Source organism: Alosa sapidissima, chromosome 24 (assembly GCF_018492685.1).
Source record: "Alosa sapidissima isolate fAloSap1 chromosome 24, fAloSap1.pri, whole genome shotgun sequence".
In the NCBI taxonomy this organism is placed as follows: Eukaryota; Metazoa; Chordata; class Actinopteri; order Clupeiformes; family Clupeidae; genus Alosa; species Alosa sapidissima.
The window spans coordinates 19,030,153-19,049,634 of NC_055980.1; the positions used below are offsets into that span (position 1 = coordinate 19,030,153).

Below are 19,482 nucleotides of genomic sequence, written 5' to 3' on the forward strand. Positions count from 1 at the left end.
TGTCCGTATATTGGGGGGAACATTTTGGTCATATCTGAATATTGGGGGGGACACGTCTATTCAATGTCTATGGTGACTACGGCCCTGGCCTACGGGCATGCACAAACATGTCCTTAAAACAACCCTTAAAGAAGCCCTATGCAGGTCTGGTTATTCCTTCGCTGTTTTGGGGTTTTCGCCTGATTTGGGCTGGCATTTTTCACGACATAGCTCCCCCTGCAGCTTCGGTAGCAAGTGACTGCTACGCTAAACCCCCACTAGCTAGCGAGCTAGCCATCAAGAAACCAAGCTAAACACATACAGGGCTCACAATAAGACGGTCGAGCAAACAGATTGTTCAAGAGACTATCAAACCACATTACAAAAACGAAGTTCACCCAAGGGTAGGCTACTTACAATTTCAACAGCAACAAAGCCAAGTCGGAGTCCGTTTTGCAGTCTTCTTAGAAACTACAATCTGACATTTTTCGAGACGCGATTGGATACTTCCGCTGAGTCACATCCGGATTTGTTCGGGACGGGACCAGAAAGTTGCATATTCGTTTTTTCCGCGGAGAAACACTAGCGGGAGACAAAGCACCCACCAAACGACCCAAAAGGTGTTGTAGAACCATCAGAATGACTCTCAACCTGCATAATTAAGGTCATTTTTGCTAAAATTGTTGCATAGGGCTTCTTTAACGTTCGTTTTCAGAACTGTGCAACTCACCGAGTGGTTAGTGGTGTTCCGATGTTCTTGCTCGGAGGAAGTAGAGGCGCCGCTCTGCTTTCTTAGCCAGTGATGCAGTGTTGATGGTCCGGGAGAGGTCCTCACTGATGTGCACCCCTAGGAATTTGGTGCTGCTCACACAGCAGCACTATTGATGGTCAGTGGTGGGTGTTGGATGTGACCTCTCAGGAAGTCAACAACAACCTCCTTGGTCTTGCAGACATTCAGCAGGAGGTTGTTGTCTCTGCACCATGTGGTCAGAAGGTCGACCTCCTTCCTGTAGTGGGTCTCATCGTTCTTGGTGATGAGACCCACCAGAGTTGTGTTGTCCGCAAACTTCACCATGTGATTGGTGCTGTAGGTTGGTGTGCAGTCGTGTGTCAGCAGGGTGAAGAGCAGGGGACTGAGTACTGTACACAGCCTTGGGGGGGCCCCTGTGCTCAGTGTGATGCTGCTTGAGGTGTTGTTGCCAACTCTTACTGCTTGTGGCCTCTCACTAAGGTTGCCAACCGTCCCGAATTGTGCGGGACATCGCGTATTTTGGGTGATTTTGATTTATCCCATCAGGGACGGCTCCAGTCCCGATTTTCAATCACAGCTCATCGGCCTTGTTAACTAGGCTACTGTAAACGCACCTGGAACTAAGTGTCCAGTGCCGCCGCAACCACGCGCATCTCGCACTGTGCGCACGACACCAAGGGGCAGAAGGGGCACCACAATTTAGCCAGAGAAGCTTTACTGCAAACTGCTTTTCACTCTTCTTAGAGAATGATTACAATGTCAAAATGCAGCAACAGCATCTTACATAACAATGATACTTTTTGGGTCCTCTCAGTCTCCATCACCAGATCTAACTTGAACGTTATGCTACTCGTTTTAATTGGGAACGAGAGGGAGAGAGGGTGGACGTTTCCAGCTGGCTTGTCATTGTTGGTAATTGATTTCACCTTTTTAATATAAGAAACTTTTAAAAGGAAATCATGAGAACAACAAAAACAATGTGATGAGATTGCGGAGTTATCCGGTTCACACTAGGCTACTGACCATTTATAAAATGTGAGGGCACTTTGACATAGGCTGCAGGCACTGTGATTTGGAATGTGATAGAATATGAAGAGTGGTCTTTGCCTTTGTGTAGGCCTAATGGAATTTAATTGGTGGGTCTTGAAGTCTTCAATAATCCGTTTCCCTTAAACTAAGCATTTATATGAATATATGCCAATTGAAACACTTTCCACTCAGATAGCTAGGTGGCTATCGGTTCATAATTCACTTTTAATTGCAAACAGAAAATATCAAGCTAGCATCACAACATGCTTCTATTTCCACAGGAATGAAGGTTGTTTATACCAACTTAATATACAGTACTTATCATTGTTAATATTGTGCTAGAGGCCTAAATGTGGCACAAACAATGTTAGAGTTTGTGGACAACTAGCCATAGTCTATATTTGAATGGAGATGGCAAAATATTATGAATACCGTGTAGACAATGCTCTTAAAGTGTACCCCAGTACACCATCAGCATCAAATCGGTAGTATTTCTTAAGAAGTGTATAAAATAAAAACAAAATTACTTTGTCATTATTACCATTTGAATTGTATATATACTGTATATTTTTATGTACATATATACATATATATTATATATATATATATATATTATTTTTTTTTTTTTTTGGGGGGGGGGGGGGGGCGCATTGGAAGTGAAGTGTTGAGGAAGTTGGCAACCCTACCTCTCACTAAGGAAGTCCAGCAGCCAGTTCCATTCACCTTCACACAACATAGATCTAGGCTCCTAATGGTTTCATTCATTAAAAGCTCAAAACTTGCTACAGTATATAAAAATGTCTTTATTGTTTTAATTGAAACATATATTATCGGAACATAAGACTCTATTGCTATAGTTCTATATTGTACATTTTCATATTCATTTTACATACTGTACTGTATATGATTACCCACAAATGACAATCGACATGTCAGATTTACTCAATAATTATTAGCAGTAGATAGATAGATAGATAGATAGAGATACTTTATTGATCCCCAAGGGGAAATTCAAATAAAAAAAACACCACTGAACAGTAAAGACAGTAGAAGATAAAAAAAAAAATGCTAAAATACTAAAAAACTTAATATACTAAATATACTAAATAAAACTAAATCAAATATCCACATAGTGTGCTTAAGGATGATAAAGCATGAGGCGCTTGCAGTGACAAGGCAGGGACTGAGCCTGTGATTCTGTATGCATGGTAAGGTGTTCTATGAGAGAGTGTCATGGTGATGGTGCAAATAAGTAAGTGCAACAGTGCAAGAATAAAGTCTAAAGAGACCAGCATAAAATAAATATGGACATATAAGAGAATAATGTAGACAAAGTAATATAAAAAAAACTATATCAGTGCAAGAATAGGTTGAAGTAATAGGGTTACAGCCCTTGTAGACTAGGCAGGATTTTGGAAAATGTGCTTATTTAAAGTCCCGAAGGCAATGTTAATTTTTGGCATACAACATTTTTAGGGGTTTTGAAGGGTGCTGAATTCAAATCTTCTGTATGCCAGGCTCCAAAATGTCCCATAATGCCTCAAAATTGAGAAATCCAATATGGCCGCCGCCGCCAGGTCAAAATCTAATTAATCACTTATCTTTTGGACTGTACAAGGTAAAAACCTGAATGTAATGTGCTTTTATAGGTTTTCACATATAGGGAATTCAATGCCATGCTCAGATTTAAGATCAAAACTAGAGAAAATGCTTGAAATGAATGTACATGGTTAAAATTGTTGTCTCGGATAATGAATTATTCATGAAAAAAGAGGACCATGAAACAGGTTGATGGCTTTCTGAAGAATTTACTTGAAACATGTTTAGAAGCAAGGTTGATTACCATATTTTAACTATCTTTATATTATTTATCTGTATTTTAACTATTTATTTAGTATTTGAATAAAATGTTTGAAACTCTTAAGCTAAATGCCGAACTGTTACTACTAGATTTGCCTACTAATGAAATATTGTACCTGAGGCTATTGTTTTGATGTCCAGTGTGCTGTGATGACATGTTTGCCCATCCCACCCCTACCTTTACCCCTACACACACAAATACCCATTATGTAACCCTGAATGATGCCACACCCTCTACCTATACACTGAGGAGGCGCTTGTGAATTATGTCGCTCCCCTCACATGATGCTCAGCAGTAACAGGTAAACTATAACATAATATCATAACAATTTGTTCAGGACCATGTAATACGTCTGTAATAGCATGTGAAGATTGTTATGTGAGGATTATGTATAGGCTAACTGAATAATTAATATATAAGAAACTAAAAACACGTTAGCCAGTTAGCCTTTGTGAATAGGAAGCCGCTGCCTGAAATCAGTTGGCCCCCAAGACGGATGCCCCAAGGTAGGTGTAAGCTGAGGCGTGAATGCCCTAGAGCGCCTAGCACCGCTGGCATGCCTGCCAAGAGACCCTGACACCTCTTCTGCACAGCGGCGGCTGTCACGCGCCTGCTGCAACAGTGTGTTTGCCAGTGGGCCGAACATGGACCCAGGCTCCACCGGCACTCTCAAAAGACGCTCTCTGACTGCCTGCTGGAGCTGAGATTGAGACAGCCAGAGATGGTGTCTAGCTAGCCAGAACTGAACCAAGGAGTGGCCCGATGCCACTACCTGATCCTTAGACACTGCAGCGAGGCACACAGAGGCTGACCGGAGCTCTCTCAAAAGAGCGGGATCACTGGCACTGCTTTGCAAGAGACCAGAGAGGTGTCGAACATACAGGGACAGAATGGCCGCTGTGTTAGCCAGGTGGACTTGCATCGCTATGGGCCTATGCAGCTTACCCAGCAGAGCCTCCATAGTCCTGCCATTGGCACTGAGGCAGGAGGGACCACCAAAGAGGGAGTTGGGAGAGGAGAAGAGGGGCTCCAAAGCTGGATCCACTGGGAGGAGTGAGCCACAACCAATCAGCCCTTCGCCGTACATGTTGGAAAGCACCTTAGCCTGGCCAGACCACCTACGAAAAGTAGTTGGGGAGGAAATCGGGCGACAGTCCAAGTCACTAAAGTCTGGTAGGAGAGGAATGAGCGCCGCCATTGGGCGCTCAGTCATGTCTGTGTGGAACCTAGACGCAGAGGCAAGGGGCTTCTCTGGAAGGGGAATATCAAAAGCCCTGGATGCCCTGCCAACGACCTCCTCAAACAGTCGGGCCAGCTCGCCTCCCACGGCTTGTGTGTATAGGCATAATAAAACCATTCATGCACGACTGGGGGGCGTCCCTTGCCTAGAAAGCATGTTGGTGGCCCAAACACAACACACACTTATCATGGCCATCCAAATGTGGATGATCAGTTAGTGCCACAGCTACTATCTCTCACCAATTCCAAAAGCTTGTAAGGAGATCACCTCCTGTGGTTGCTTCAAGGGATGTCTAAGCCTGCGCTGCAGTTGCAGGAAAAGTGGCATGTTATGCATGGAGTCATGCAGCTGCAGCAGTACCTTTCAGAACATTGCTGGAGAGGAGGAGGATGAGGATGATTAGGATAGCCTAAGTGTGTAGCCTACCTCTTCATACCAAGAAGTTTCAAGAATTGAATAGAATAGAATGGATTAATTACTAAATAAATAGGAAAATATGCATTATTAAATAAATAGTTAAAATACAGATAAATAGATAAAAACAGATAAATAATATAAATAGATAGTTAAAATATGGTAATCAACTTTGTTTCTAAACATGTTTCAAGTAAATACTTCAGAAAGCCATCAACCTGTTTTATGGTCCTTTTTTTTAACCATGTACATTAATTTCAAGCATTTTCTTTAGTCTTGATCTTAAATCTGAGCATGGCATTGAATTCCCTATATGTGAAAACCTATAAAAGCACATTACATTCAGGTTTTTACCTTGTACAGTCCAAAAGATAAGTGATTAATTCGATTTTGACCTGGCGGCGGCAGCCATATTGGATTTCTCCATTTTGAGGCATTATGGGACATTTTTGAGCCTGGCATACAGAAGATTTGAATTCAGCACCCTTCAAAACCCCTATAAATGTTGTATGCCAAAAATTAACATGATTTGCCTTCAGGGTTAATTTCTTTTAAAAATTGACCTAGACTATTGGTGTTCCCACTCACTCCAATCCATTGCCAGCTGATTCTTCTGCTTTGCATTGCTAGAGGTCTGGTTATAACTTCACCATACAGACAATGTAACCTAAAAACAATGGCTATATTATGGGAAGACATATATTTAGGCCACATATAGCCTAGGCATATGCACTCGGACAGAGTTTTTCACAGCCGACCGCCTCATGTCATGTCCTGCAACATTGAGGCTAAACGAATGCTAGGTTTTTTCTAACTTGTGTTCTTGATTTCCAGTGCATTTGCTTTGCATATAAATTAAGCTGCCTACTTTCCTTGTCCAATGTGATTGTTGAACGATGCTGGCCAGAAATGAATATAGGCGAAAGTTTCTGTGTCATGCATGTCATACTGTACCTCTAGTCTCGTTGCTACTCTGGCAGTCTCACCAAAAGATGCAGCAGCTGACAGGACGTCATTGCATTAACTGAGCGGTTAGATATGAACATCTACTTCGGTGTAGTAGGCTCAAAAATTTACTTGAGTAAGAGTAGAAGTACCATTTTGAAAAAGGAATATGGAAAGTTGCCGTTCCTTGAAAAAAATAAATACTTTATATAACGTGTTTATATATAAAAATAATTACTACCCATCCCTATGACTCATAGACAGTTGTCCTAGGCTATATCTTCCATCAGCAAACCATCACATTAGCGAACATTAGTGTTGTGGCTTAGCTGTCAGTATGGTCAGAACACAATGGGATGACAGTCGAAAGAGACAATTGACCGATCCCAAGCCCCTCCTCCCATTGTCAGTCCCATAGTTACTGTTGCTAAGTCGGACAAGTTTGCAGGAAAGTGTGCGAGAACGCGTGTTTAACATGGGGACGAAGCACCCCCATTTAGCCGAGTGCAACAGTATGCTGGATTTCTGGGTATCAAGTAATCTTGATATATTCAAAAAACAGAGGCCAGAAAGGCCTTCAGAATGCAGATGGACACATTCACAATGTCTGCTGTAATCAACGAGGTGGAACACCACAAATTGAGGACAAACAAATCCGGTGTCGTGGATCTTAATGGGATGCATTAACTGGGGATAAACAATTACACGTTATCACGAGCAGGAAGTTTACCTTATTTGCTGCAGATGTGACTGATTCAATAAACAGGTCTGTGCAAAAATATGGTGTTGACGTGTCCATAACAAAATCTAACCATATTTCAAGGATTAATAGAAGACGGGACCAAGTGCTGCAGATCCAAGTTCCCACGCAACTTGGGAGAGTGACTAGCCAAGCAGCTCATGTTGGGGAGGTGGAGAGATAGCTTCTCTTCGGTAGGCCGATAGCCTACTTATTATTTTGAATGGCTGCTTTAGAAGGAAGAGTTCAAATAAACATGATACAAGTGTATTGAAAAGAAACCACTTCGAGTTCAAACCCATGCCTATCACGTTTGACATATCTGCAGTTTGCAGACGTGATTTGTCTTGCACTAGACTTGCCCGCTTATGCTATAATTAATTTAAACGTGGGCAATGTAGTAGCCTAGGTCTAATATGGGCGATTTCGAGACTGCATAGTTTTGAATCTGCACATGATTCGATCTTTAGAAGACATTGGCTATCTCTCGTTCAGCCATCAATAATGCATCGCAGTATAGGCTATTATTGCGTTTGTTGAAAAAATGATCATTAGCTTATTTCTGTGAACAGTCTTCTATCCCAAGTTAAACATGGCAAGGTAGCAAAGCTGAAAGTATTCTTGTTGTATGTAAGGCGATACGTGATTGAAGGTGTATTCTTTTGCGCGTCTTCCAATCGTATGAATATGCGAGTTTAGTTCCTGCAAGGTAGGTATAATTTTTTGCGTAGGCTTATGTTGTCGTTTCATCAGTGGAAACCAGATTTAGTTATGTTTTTGTGTGTAGCCTAGTTATGAACACAAATAAAGGGAACATTTTCGTACACACTCAGATTTCTTTACTGAAAAGTAGCAGCCTATCCAAAGTTAGGCCTATGTGTGTTAACGTTTCACACGGTCAGGATATCGGATGTCACTTCTACAAGTATCCCAGGCTTATCTTTGAACCTTTTTGAGCTCTTTAGTTATTTAGTTACTTAAGCTACTCGCAAAAGAAGCATTATAGCATTCGCATAACTGGCGTATTGTCATACCGAATGGCCACTGGAAAATTCAAAATTGACCGAGGTCCTCCGAAGTCCTCATTGTGACATAGCAAAAGGGGCGGGGCTTGGGATCGGTCAATTACAGTGCTGTTACCAATTTGCTTGGTATAACCGTGTTTATGTTTCACAACTACACCAACAATTAAACTAGCCTCCATCAATCAACTTATGCAAACGTTAACATTATTTTACCTATGGATATAACATCAAGCTGGTGAAAGATTAGTAGCCTACCTGCAGTAAAAACCAAGCATGTCCAAGCACCCTTCACTCAACACCACCATCTACAGGCCGATGAGTGTACAATCACTAAATGTGCACACAAATTGATTTATTTTATAACCCCCATGGATGAAATAACACGAAACTTGGCATACCCCTATAATGTCAGGTTAATCATACACATGAAATTTTGTGCAGTTCTGAGCATCTCAAGGGAATATGGGGGCAATTAAAGCAGAATAATATTGCAATCAGAAATAAGTGATTATGGGCTAGGTTGATGTGGGCCCTTATGTCTTCATCCTCTGTGCCACAGTTCAGGTAGTTATTTAGGAAAAAAACAAACAAAACATTTCCGTAAAAGTCTAGTGGGCTACATGCCCACCAAATTTTATGTGCCCGGTGTTTCGGTGACCCTGGTATCGTTGACCAAGAATTAGATGACGGGGGAAAAAAACTTTGACAATCGCTATATGACCGCTTCTCTAGCTACGCTAGCGGCGGTCATAATACAAGTGCATGAAGGGAGATTATATGCTACTGTGAGATTTTCCTTCCTTGTAGGGATGGGTATTTAGCCTTTGGTAAGGTATTCCCTGCCAAAGCAGCATCAGTGGCCTACTGTGAGGTTTCCTTGCAGAAAGAGCATCATATTGACATCTTCTGGTTGCAGGCAGCTGCGCTTCATGTTTTGCCTTTTGTAGACGTCTGGTCTAAAGGCACGCTCAGACGGAAGCGGTGTGGAAACCACTGTAAGGTATTTGCGAACCAGTGGGATCAGAGCAGTTAGGTTTGTTTGAACTCTCCAGAATTCAAGTGGGTTCTTCTCTTTATGCAGAGGCTCCTGTAGGTAACATTCTAAGACTGATTGAAAGTCTTGTTGTAGTCCTCGGGACGAGCCTTTTTGACAATGTCCGGGTGAGTTGAGCTTCTTCATTTCATCTACAATGTCAGCTTTTTTGCTCTCAGGTTGATCAGCAAATGGAAACAATTTGAATCTTGGGTCCAGAACTCTGCTGAAGGTCAACCAGCGGTTCTGTTTCATCTCGAAGATACGCCTCTCACATTTTTTCGCAATCTCTTTCCCTATATTACTACTGACTTTGGTCAGTTTGCCATGAGTTTTCACCAACAGAGGGATTATCTCTGAAATGGAATGGTAGCCTATCCCTAGATGTTGCATGGCATCTTTAAACAGTCTAAGTACTGCAACAGCTTCTTTGATCCTCTTATCATCCTCAGCATTAATCCAGATTTCACTCTCAGCATGGCTAATATGGCTGGCTTTGATGGTGCCATTTTGTTCTAAGATTCTCTCCAGCATATTTAAGGTTGAGGGCCATTTTTCATCTACAGGCCAGTGTAGTGGCCTAGTTGCTGATTTTGAATGTACCTGATGCTCCTTGACTGTTTTTGCTGCTCCTTGATCTCCGTTAATGTTGTCCAAAATGTCGTTGCATTTCTTCAGCAGGTCCTTCCACTGGTCTCCCCAGACAGATTTAGTCGACGTCTCGAACATGGCATTGAGGATGTGGGCAAAACAGGGCATGTCGAACCACCCCCTTTTATGAAAGGGCTCCTTCATGTTAGCCAAGTTGGATACGACAACGCTAATCTTCTTGTCTATACCCCATGTGCTGGCAATTCTGGCCACATTACTGTCAACGCAGTGTCCTTTAAAGAGGCGTGTGGTTTCAAGAATGTAGGATTTCCGCCTCCATTTCTCATCAAGAAAGTGGCAGCTAACTGTCAGGTGGTTCTCCGATGACCTTTGCCATATTTCGGCTGTCAACACAATGCACTCTGAGCAGCTTAAAGCCTTTTTCACTTCCGCCTTTTTGTCTTCATACATTTTTTGAAGTTGTGAACGAGCCCAAGAGGCATTAGATGGGATCTGACCAGATGGATTAAGGACATTTAACAAGGCTCTGAATCCAGCTTCTTCAACTAGGTGTGGTGGATGCAGGTCCTTCACAATCATTTTGAAGACTTCACTCTTCAAGTCCATTATGTTATCTGTACATACAAATATTTTCGCAATTTGGGAAATTCTTGAATAAAGGCAAATTATTGTACGTATGTATTTTTTGGACTTTTAGATTTTTCATTGTTTTTACCTGTTTACAGCAATAGTTACTGTTGTTGCATATTCCACTGTCATAATATGCTATTATATTACATTAAGTTAGCTAAAATAGCTAGAGGTTACCTCATACATCTAAATGATGCATAATGTTAATTTCACTGAGGTAAATAATTTTTGCCTTGTTATTGAATAGAATTTTCTTTCTCCCACAAAGAACAATGCATAATCAAAAATTAAATATTTAAGAGTCATATCATGTGGAGTTTATTTTTTCTTTTTGGCAAGTAGCCGTGTAATAAGCAGGATAATGTATAGAATGCCGGTAGGGCTGGGACAACGCGTCGATGTAATCGATGACGTCGACGCAAAAAAATACGTCGACGCAAAATATGAGCGTCGATTCGTCAAGCATAACGTGTGCTGCTAACTATTTTTAATTATGCACCTTCAGTGTTTTCCATACTTTGACTAATCGGTGGCTGGGCACCACGAAAACAAAACCGGCCACCACACTTTGATGTTCTATGTTGTACTATTTAAAATTAAAGATAAGATAAAATAATTTCATTGAGCTGCACGTTTTACTCACACAGCCTTTCCTCGCCCCGCCCGCTCTCTCTCCTAACGAGCCCGCTGCTCCTCCTCTGCATGTGCATTTAACAAAATATTCACGGTTGTTGTTGAAGGATTGTTGTTGCCACATAGAAGCACTGCATAGAACACAGTGGGCTAAATTGCTATTAAATCAGCTTAGCATCGTGACCATGCTGCGCAAATTTGTTCAAAACTGCTGCATTAAAGTTAAAGTAAACTCTGCTAAGGTCTTATCACAACATAGTACATTGAGGAGACTAAACTAAGTTAAGTTACAGTATGCAATCAAGCAGTATCTCTTCTCAGTATCTCTATCAGTAAGTTGCTATTAGTCAATTAATGGGGAGATAATCGATAATCGAATCGAATCAAAATAGAATCGGACTGAAAAAATGAATCGTTAGATTAATCGATGCATCGAAAAAATGATCGCTAGATTAATCGTTTAAAAAATAATCGTTTATCCCAGCCCTAAATGCCGGTCATTATCAGAAAATAAGTCCCTTTAGGACGAAGCAAGTCCTGTTCGCCATGTCGGGACTTATTTTCCCAATAATGACCGGCGTTCTATACATTATCCCTTACTTATTACATTACTCTTCATAATGCTGCAGAATACTCCGTTCACTTAAATGGGCCCCAACGTTCGGAGGTCTGATATTTCTGAATAGACTTTTGCTAAGTATAACAGACCGTTGTCAAGGAAAATGGGTTTTGTGCTTCTTATTCACGTCTTTCATATCACTCCCCAAGTGGTCCGGTCACTTCTTGCAATGGAACTTCATTCAAAAGTGAAAGCAGACGGTTCATCAGCTGTGTCCTAAAGAATGTTTGATTCAAGTTCAGTGTGTGTTGCGAACTATTTGTTTCTCAGCAAAAGCCATGATGAAACGGTAACAAATAAATAATAAATTAGAAATGTACAGAGAAAGAAATAGTTTGCAACACACACAGACCTCCAAACATTTGGAAGTCCCAAAATGGAGCATTCTGCAGCATTATGAAGAGCCGTGTTAGACTGGGTAAACCCAGCCCGATCTGCCGGTGATTTGATTTCGCCCAGCAGCTCAGGCTGGAAACCTGCAAATTTTTCTATCTTACTTCCGTTACAAATGTGTGGGGACCAATCACAAACTGGCTTATCCACCTGGTGCACCCGGATCGTTGGTCTGATTGGTTTAAGGACTACCCAAGTGCATACAGTTATTTGAACTATGCCCGTTGATCATGCCTCTCGTGCAGTAGAAAATGCAGAGCAGACTCCCCAGACTAATGTTCAATCTTAAAAGATTGAGCTTGGTCTGGTGATAGCCAGGCTAGAGCCATGTAATAAGTAAGGGATAATGCATAGAACGCAGGGCTCGAAATTAACTTTTTTTCTCAGGGTCCCGCAGCTGTCCCGAATTCTACTTGGCACTGTCCCGGACTTAAACACCAGTGTCCCAAATTCAAGTTCTTGTTTTTTCCCATTCTACATAATAAACAGCATAATGATCAGTAACTTGCATCACTTAATTAACTCGTTTTGGTCCACCAGGTCAGTTCTGAACAATTTATTAAAGACCATTTTTATTAACATTAATCATCTGCTGTTTCACGCAACACTTATTTTCAGAGATTGCGCTTTTGGCTCTTTTTTGAGGTTGCACTAGACGTTCATTGTCCATCGTTTTGACGGACAGGGTTGTAAAACATTCCGTCAATATTCTATTTTCACGTGTCTTTAATTTCAATGTCAGTTTGGTGTGAGGTCATGGCCACAGATCTCAGTGAAAACAATAAGTAGCGTGGGAAATTACCACAAAGCTGTCAGATAGGCTACTCTCCTGCCACACTCTCGCCCTCTTGTGCACACTCAAATGCGTTCCCAATTAAATTAAGTAGCAAAGCGTAGTTAGATCTGCTGCAACTATGTATCTCGATGTAACAAGCTGTTTTGACATTGTAAACGTTCTCTAAGAAGAGTGTAAAGCAGTTTGCAGTAGCCTAAAGTTAACCACAACGTTGTCTATTGCTGGAAAAAATAGCGAGCGGCCTGGTCTAAAGTGCGTGGCGGGCCGGATCTATGATAAACGAATAAATGCTCGGCGGGCCGGATTAAAGTGCGTTGCGGGCCGTAGTTTGGACACCCCTAGCCTTAGAACTGCCACAGCGAAATGTCAAATGCTAACTTAAATAACTGTTTTCATTGTTATAGGCTACCTTGCAACACTATCTTTCTGTCAAATCGCAGTTGCGGTAGGCCTAGGCTATTTAGCTCAGCATGATATTGGTGACGTTTGTCTGTCACTGACAGAAAACATGTAGTCAGAGAGGGCTGTCACCTCGTTTTTTTAGAACACCAGTGTAACCTTAGGCCTGCACTATCAGTAAAAATGTTCACAATGTCATGAAAACAAATGCCATTTACCTGCCTGCTAGTTAGGTAAGTTAACCTCTATATCGGAAAGTGACCCATTAGGCCTACCGCCCGTGCCCTATTTTTGTGTCGGCCTATGAGTCACTTAATATTCATTTAACCAATACGGCGGATTCCTAAGGAAACGCAAGCACCCAGCCCATTTGGGTATCTTACTATATTTGTACCAAAAATAACATTGTAGCCAACAGTGATTTGAAGAGCAGTAGCCTAAACAGTGTTGTAAGGCTGCGTGTACAAAACCGCTTCTTTACAGATCAGCTGGCTAACGCTGCTTTTGCCAGCTGCCCGTCACGGCAGGTCAAATTTTGTATAATTTTATTTAAACGAGAAAGATGCGTTTAGATTCCCATGTGAACAGTTTAGGAAAAAAGTACCTATTTTGAAATTTGCTTTGCCATTTTTTCTACTGTCCCAGAGTTGTCCCAGACATCATTGTATTGTGTCCCGGAAGCATTTTTTATGGTCCCCGGGACGTCGGGACATTGTTAATTTCAAGCCCTGATAGAACGCCGGTCATTATCAGGAAAAAAAGTCCCAACAGGGCGAACAGGTCTTGCTTCCATTATCATATTTTACTGATAATGACCGGCAATCTATACATTACCCTGCTTATTACATGGCTACTTACCAAAACGAAAAAATAAACTCCACATGATATGACTCTCTTTACATTTATTAGTTACCGTTTTTATTTGTTACTGATAGCGTGTGGGGGTCCTGTTCGCCCTGTCGGGACTTATTTTCCGATAATGACTGGCGTTCTATACATTATCCCATACATACAATTTTAGGACATAATATATGAGACTTGTATTGTTACTTATTCTGACAGTAATTGGACCAATTGGTTATAAACATAATGCAATTGTTTGTAATCTAACCCTGTTATACAGTGTGTTATTATAGCATATTACTATACATATTATACAATATCTTTTTATAAGACTCACCTTTCTTTTTGTCATGAGTCCCATGAGCAACACGGCGATCAGTGGAGACTTTTCTGGATGCTCTCTCATGGACACCTCTGTTGGTGTCTGTGACAGGGCCTCGGCTATGGCTGTCAAGGCAGCTGAAGTGCACTTCTTTCACAATGTTTTTTAACACGTCACTCTGCAAGTCAGTTTGGTCACCTGAGCATGAATAGCATGTTGAATTTAGTGATAAATATTTGAAAACCTGTTCACAGTGTCTTCAGGTTACCAGGTGATTAGTTGCAGGAACATGAGAGTAAAAAAGTCCTAGTAGCCAACCACTGGAAAAGTTTACTGATTGTTTTATTAAAATGTAACTCCGGAGTACAAACAACCTGGGTCTATTTACGGTAGTTAACAGGTTCAAACCTTTGATTGAAACCAAAATTATGTTAATTGGTGGAGTTTTGAGCAAGACCGTTTTTTGCACTAAATGGGCTTAAAGTGAAAGCTATAAGGGGGCAGCTATAGCACGTCAAAAAACAAACGCTATTTTATACCTCTGACAATGCTCAAAGTACACTTATATGGTAGTGTGGTGAGGGTCTCTACAGACAACCCAAAGTATTGCAACTAGGCCTGGTGCCTGCTGCCTTTCAAAGACTGAATTTCCTGTTTTTGTTAGACTCACCTTTCTGTTTGTCATAATGAGTCCCATGAGCAACACGGCGATTAGTGACTCTAGATGCTCGCTCATTGACACCACTGTGTGAGACAGTGCCTTGGCTACAAACAGCATGGTCAAAGCACCCTCCCTGTAATGCTTCTCTCTTCAAGTCCACTTGGCCTACTGTGCATAAAACGATTGTGGAAATTGTTAGAATATGTTTATGAATTCATGGGTAAATGCTAATGGTTCATTAGACATTTCATGTTTTGGAAAGGACAGGCTCTATTATCAACACCCCTGCTCAATAAGATAGATCAGTTTGGATGGATCAAGGCGAAGTAGAAAATTTATCAATATATATATACATATATATATATATATTTTTTTGTAAACTATGCAAAACCCTGCAAAAGAGGAGACGGACCATCCATTTTCTTATCAGTACACAGTTCAAAAGCCAGTATCTATGATGGTATGGGGTTGCATTAGTGCCTATGGCATGGGCAACTTGCTCCTCTGAAAAGGCACAATTAATGCTGAATGATATCAGGTTTGGGACATTGCATTCTCTTCGGAAAATGTTGTGGAAAATGTTGAAACGTGTTGCTTGCATCCAATCAAAATGATTTTATTTTTCCAAAAAACAATACAAGACTAATGTTCAATCTTACCTCTGAACGTTGGGAAGGCCCATTCAAGTGAACGGAGTATTCTACAGCATTATGAAGAGGCATGTAATAAGTAAGGGATAATGTATAGAACGCCGTTTTTTTATTGGGAAAATACGTCCTGACAGCCAGGGCGAACAGGACTTGCTTCGTCCTGAAGGGACTTATTTTCTGATAATGACCGGCGTTCTATACATTATCCTGCTTATTACAAAACAAAAATGTATATGTTGTCTATGCACTATTCTCAACTAAATATATGGTTTACAGTACATAACTTGCAAATCATAGTATTTTGTTTGTTATTTATATTTTACACAGCATCCCATCCTTTTTGGAAACCAGGTTGTAATATCAAGTCTTCTTAATAACAATTAATTAGATGATGTGTGTGTGTGGACATTGCTCTTTTATGGATGTTTTATTGGCTATGGCTGTCAGTTCTTGTGCTCACCACAAGTCAGGTCAACTTCCTTATTCATCTTGACTCCACGATTGAAGGTGGCATGTTCACAAGAGTTCCGTTTGGAATAATTGGCAAACCCGGTTCCGTGTCCCATCCCATAATGGCCTCTCCCTCTTCCAGGGCCTCCTCTGGCATTTCCTATTTTTCTGTCTCTAAGATCCACATCACCATTCCTTTTGTAGGGATGGAAGGGCCGTCCTCCTCTTAACTGGTTCCTTATTGCTGTCAATGCAAAACAACTACGATGATTATCAATCCAATTTTGCTTCGGCTTTTTTATTACAGTGGGATTCCAAATGGGCAGTTAAAAAACACATTAACCCAATATTTTTTTATAAAGAATGGTATGTACAGTATATATATATATAAAGATAGAAAGAGAGAGATAAAGAGACATTTGTGAAATGTAGTGTGTAATGTTTTTTTTAATAAAAAATAAATAAAAAACAGACCTATGGGGCTTCTCCTTTGTTGCAGAAGTTCTCTGATGTCCCTGTCCATCTTCTGGGAACTCTTTCAAATAAAGCACAACATTCCCTGTATAGCAGTATTTTCCTGCTTAATAAATAATGTTACCTTACTGTATCAATGTCTAGAACAATCTGAGTACATCTACCTGTGTGAAGTGGCATTTATAGCCCAGTTGTGATGAACCTTTATCTCTCCATACCCAATCATCGTGCTTGTTGCCTAAGGCTCTGTGTGTGGGTGTGAAGGCATAATCTACTTTCGTTTTCTGTGAAAAGGAAAGTAGGTTATGCTCTGTGGAGCAAACAGTATAGTTGAATATTTACAGCATGATTTAAAAATAACTGATGTTTTACTGCTGCCTCAAAATTTATGAGATCCCGGTCCTTGATTGTGACTGTCTGAATCGCGTTTGATGCCGTTGTAAAATGCAGCATAAACGTACACCTTGACTGCATTTTGTTCTATATTACTGCACTACCATAACTTGGTACAAAAGCTAAAGTAGCTGCGTCTCGACGTTGCTTCCCAGATAGCAAACATACACTGGGACGGAACTGGGCCACACCTACCACAACGTCCGGCACGGATCTGCATAATACGTTAGACCGGCACATCCGGGAACTTGACTCGTGACAAACGTTCCCGCCCCTTTCGGGGGGAAAACAAACAACCCCTCTCATTAACTCCAACGCAAATTAGGGTCAATAAACGTAATTTGTACAGAAATCGCAGGAGTAAATAATAACAAAAAATACCACAAATCAATATGACCACTCAATACATAACCACTTTGCCGGTCGTTGACCGTGAAAGATACCTACAAAAGCTTAATTCAATTAATATAAAAACATGTCCCAGTCTCCCGAGTACGAAGTGGTGCAACAACCCCACTCAGTGACCAGAAGTGTCAAACGGTCTTCTCGTCTTATGGCTTGTAGCCATAATTTTCTTCTGTCAGGATTTTTTTTGAGGACATGGTAGGCAAAAGAAACTCAGGGAGGGGTTCTTAGCTGTGTGGTTGGTACATGTCTACCGGTTCACTCTGGCTTGTTCTGAGGGAATGTTTTCCCCTCAAAAGGGGCATGGCGCAAACAACCTGCTCTGTCCAAAATTGGTCTGGATCCGTTTGACGGATCTGGTACCAATAAGGGCTAAGACTGGCCCAGTTCCGTATGGTAGTCTGTGTTACTGACGTGTTCCAGATCTGTTTATCATATGCAATACGGGTCCGCTTATTGTGTGTGGTACGGACCCGTTTATCAGACATCAGCCGGCTTTATTTGACATGATAAATGTGATTGGTAATTAGGGCTAATTATCCTGAAACATCTGTTTGCTACACATTTGCTAACAGGTTCGTTATAGGTTCACCCAGGCTAAAGTTCGTAACGTTTTCCCAACAGCTCAACTGATAAACATAAGCTAGGCTACAAACACAAGGGGGGTAAAAAAACTTTACACATAAGTGTCTTATTATTTTTTTTATTCAACAACCTGCCTGTAGAAGTGCCATCCCAGACAAAGTTTAAGTCGTGTTAATTCCACTGTTCCCATCGATATTCAGGCTGTCTTCCTCAGTCATCTCCATGGTCAATCTGAAACAACACAAAATAAACATTAGCCATTTATTCCTTTTTGCAAATAGCCTAAGTCACAATTACACTCGTTTTTTATCATCAGTGATCCTGTTAGCGTCATCACTGTTTTTTCCAAAATAGTTATGATGGCTGTTTTGTTTAAGTTAAGCTAGTTGTTGTTGCTGGAAAATAATAGTAAAGTTATCAATCGCTCGGTTGCTTGTTGTTGTCTCTGAATAAACCAACAGAGATAAAAAGCAGATACTACCTTGAAAAGTTGGGCTGTCCTAGTCAACCCCAGGCTGGCAAATCATGTCAAAAGATTGATAGTGAGCAAACCAAAGATCCTTGATTAACATTACTGCTTGGACTTCTGCATGCGTGGCAAGAATATGGGGTTGTTTCATAGCACTGTTAGATCTGACACAAACAACAATTGACTACTTTTACCACTGCTAGGTAATAATAAAAATAATGAAACGAACATATGATCAATATTGAGCCAACTATATCTTCTTTTCCAGCCTTACTGTAGAAATGAAGTGGCCATGGGAACATTAGTGCACCCCCATGGTTTCTAAATTTGTGCCATTCCAAAATACCTTTCTTTAGCAGCCAGTTGACAATGAAGTAGGGAAAGGACAGTCAATTTAGCTTAATTGATATCATTACCACCTGGGTCTGCTTAATTTAGCAATTTACCTTAATTAATATCATTACCACCTGGGTCTGCTGTGAAAAAACGGTCCTTCGGCTCATATCCGTATCACAGGTTTGGGCCAAATCAGTGTTTTGTATTTTAAACGCATCTCCTGACTTCCAGTTGAGTTGCGGAAATTGGACCTGGGACAAATCTGTAAACCGGTGATAAAACAGCATTGCTAGCAGAGCTGAAACCTGTATCAGGAGTAGACCTGGCCCACAGTCAGATACCGTATGTCCGCTACAGGCGGATCTAAAGGCTTTTATGCGGATCCGGCCCAAAGGAAATTGCTATCTGGGTTGGCAACCATTCAGATAGAGGAAATATATTTCTTGGCGGAAGAATGATTATCTTGAATTAATCGTTACATTTCTCGTTGCTGTGCCTTTATTTTATGAAATCTTGTCAGGTATAGTTACAGTTTTAGAAAAAGCAATAAGCAAAGCAATAAGCGTCGTGCCTACCAACGCCCCTTAGCTGTTGTAAATTCAGTGTAACCTACGGACTCTCTGGGCTTAGGCCCTGTGTCCACCAATCACGTTTTTTGCGGCGACAGCGCCCTCAACCTCATTTTCAGAGCACTTTGGTCAAGTGTTTATTGTTGCTATGTTACCAAAATCTTCTGCCAGCATGTCTTTTTGGAACGTTGTCTAATGCTAACTAACTAGCTAACTGAAATGGCAGC

The 19,482-nt window shown here is 41.0% G+C and overlaps 1 protein-coding gene across 2 annotated transcripts; it reads right to left on the bottom strand.

The window, feature by feature from the left end:
* Window positions 1-8,630: 8,630 nt before the first annotated feature.
* Window positions 8,631-17,126, bottom strand: LOC121700098. Of its 2 annotated transcripts, XM_042082803.1 has the most exons (7): window positions 17,087-17,126; window positions 16,663-16,782; window positions 16,499-16,583; window positions 16,035-16,268; window positions 14,934-15,092; window positions 14,279-14,461; window positions 8,631-10,242 (listed from the first exon to the last, which is right to left on the bottom strand). In XM_042082803.1, the coding sequence occupies exons 3-7, from the start codon at window positions 16,545-16,547 to the stop codon at window positions 8,837-8,839; spliced, it is 2,031 nt and encodes a 676-aa protein (XP_041938737.1). In that variant the 5' UTR covers window positions 16,548-16,583; window positions 16,663-16,782; window positions 17,087-17,126; the 3' UTR covers window positions 8,631-8,836. The 2 variants fall into 2 exon arrangements, with proteins under 2 accessions (XP_041938737.1, XP_041938738.1); XM_042082804.1 differs by lacking the exons at window positions 16,663-16,782; window positions 17,087-17,126 and having other exon boundaries at window positions 14,934-15,089; window positions 16,499-16,655.
* Window positions 17,127-19,482: the final 2,356 nt, after the last annotated feature.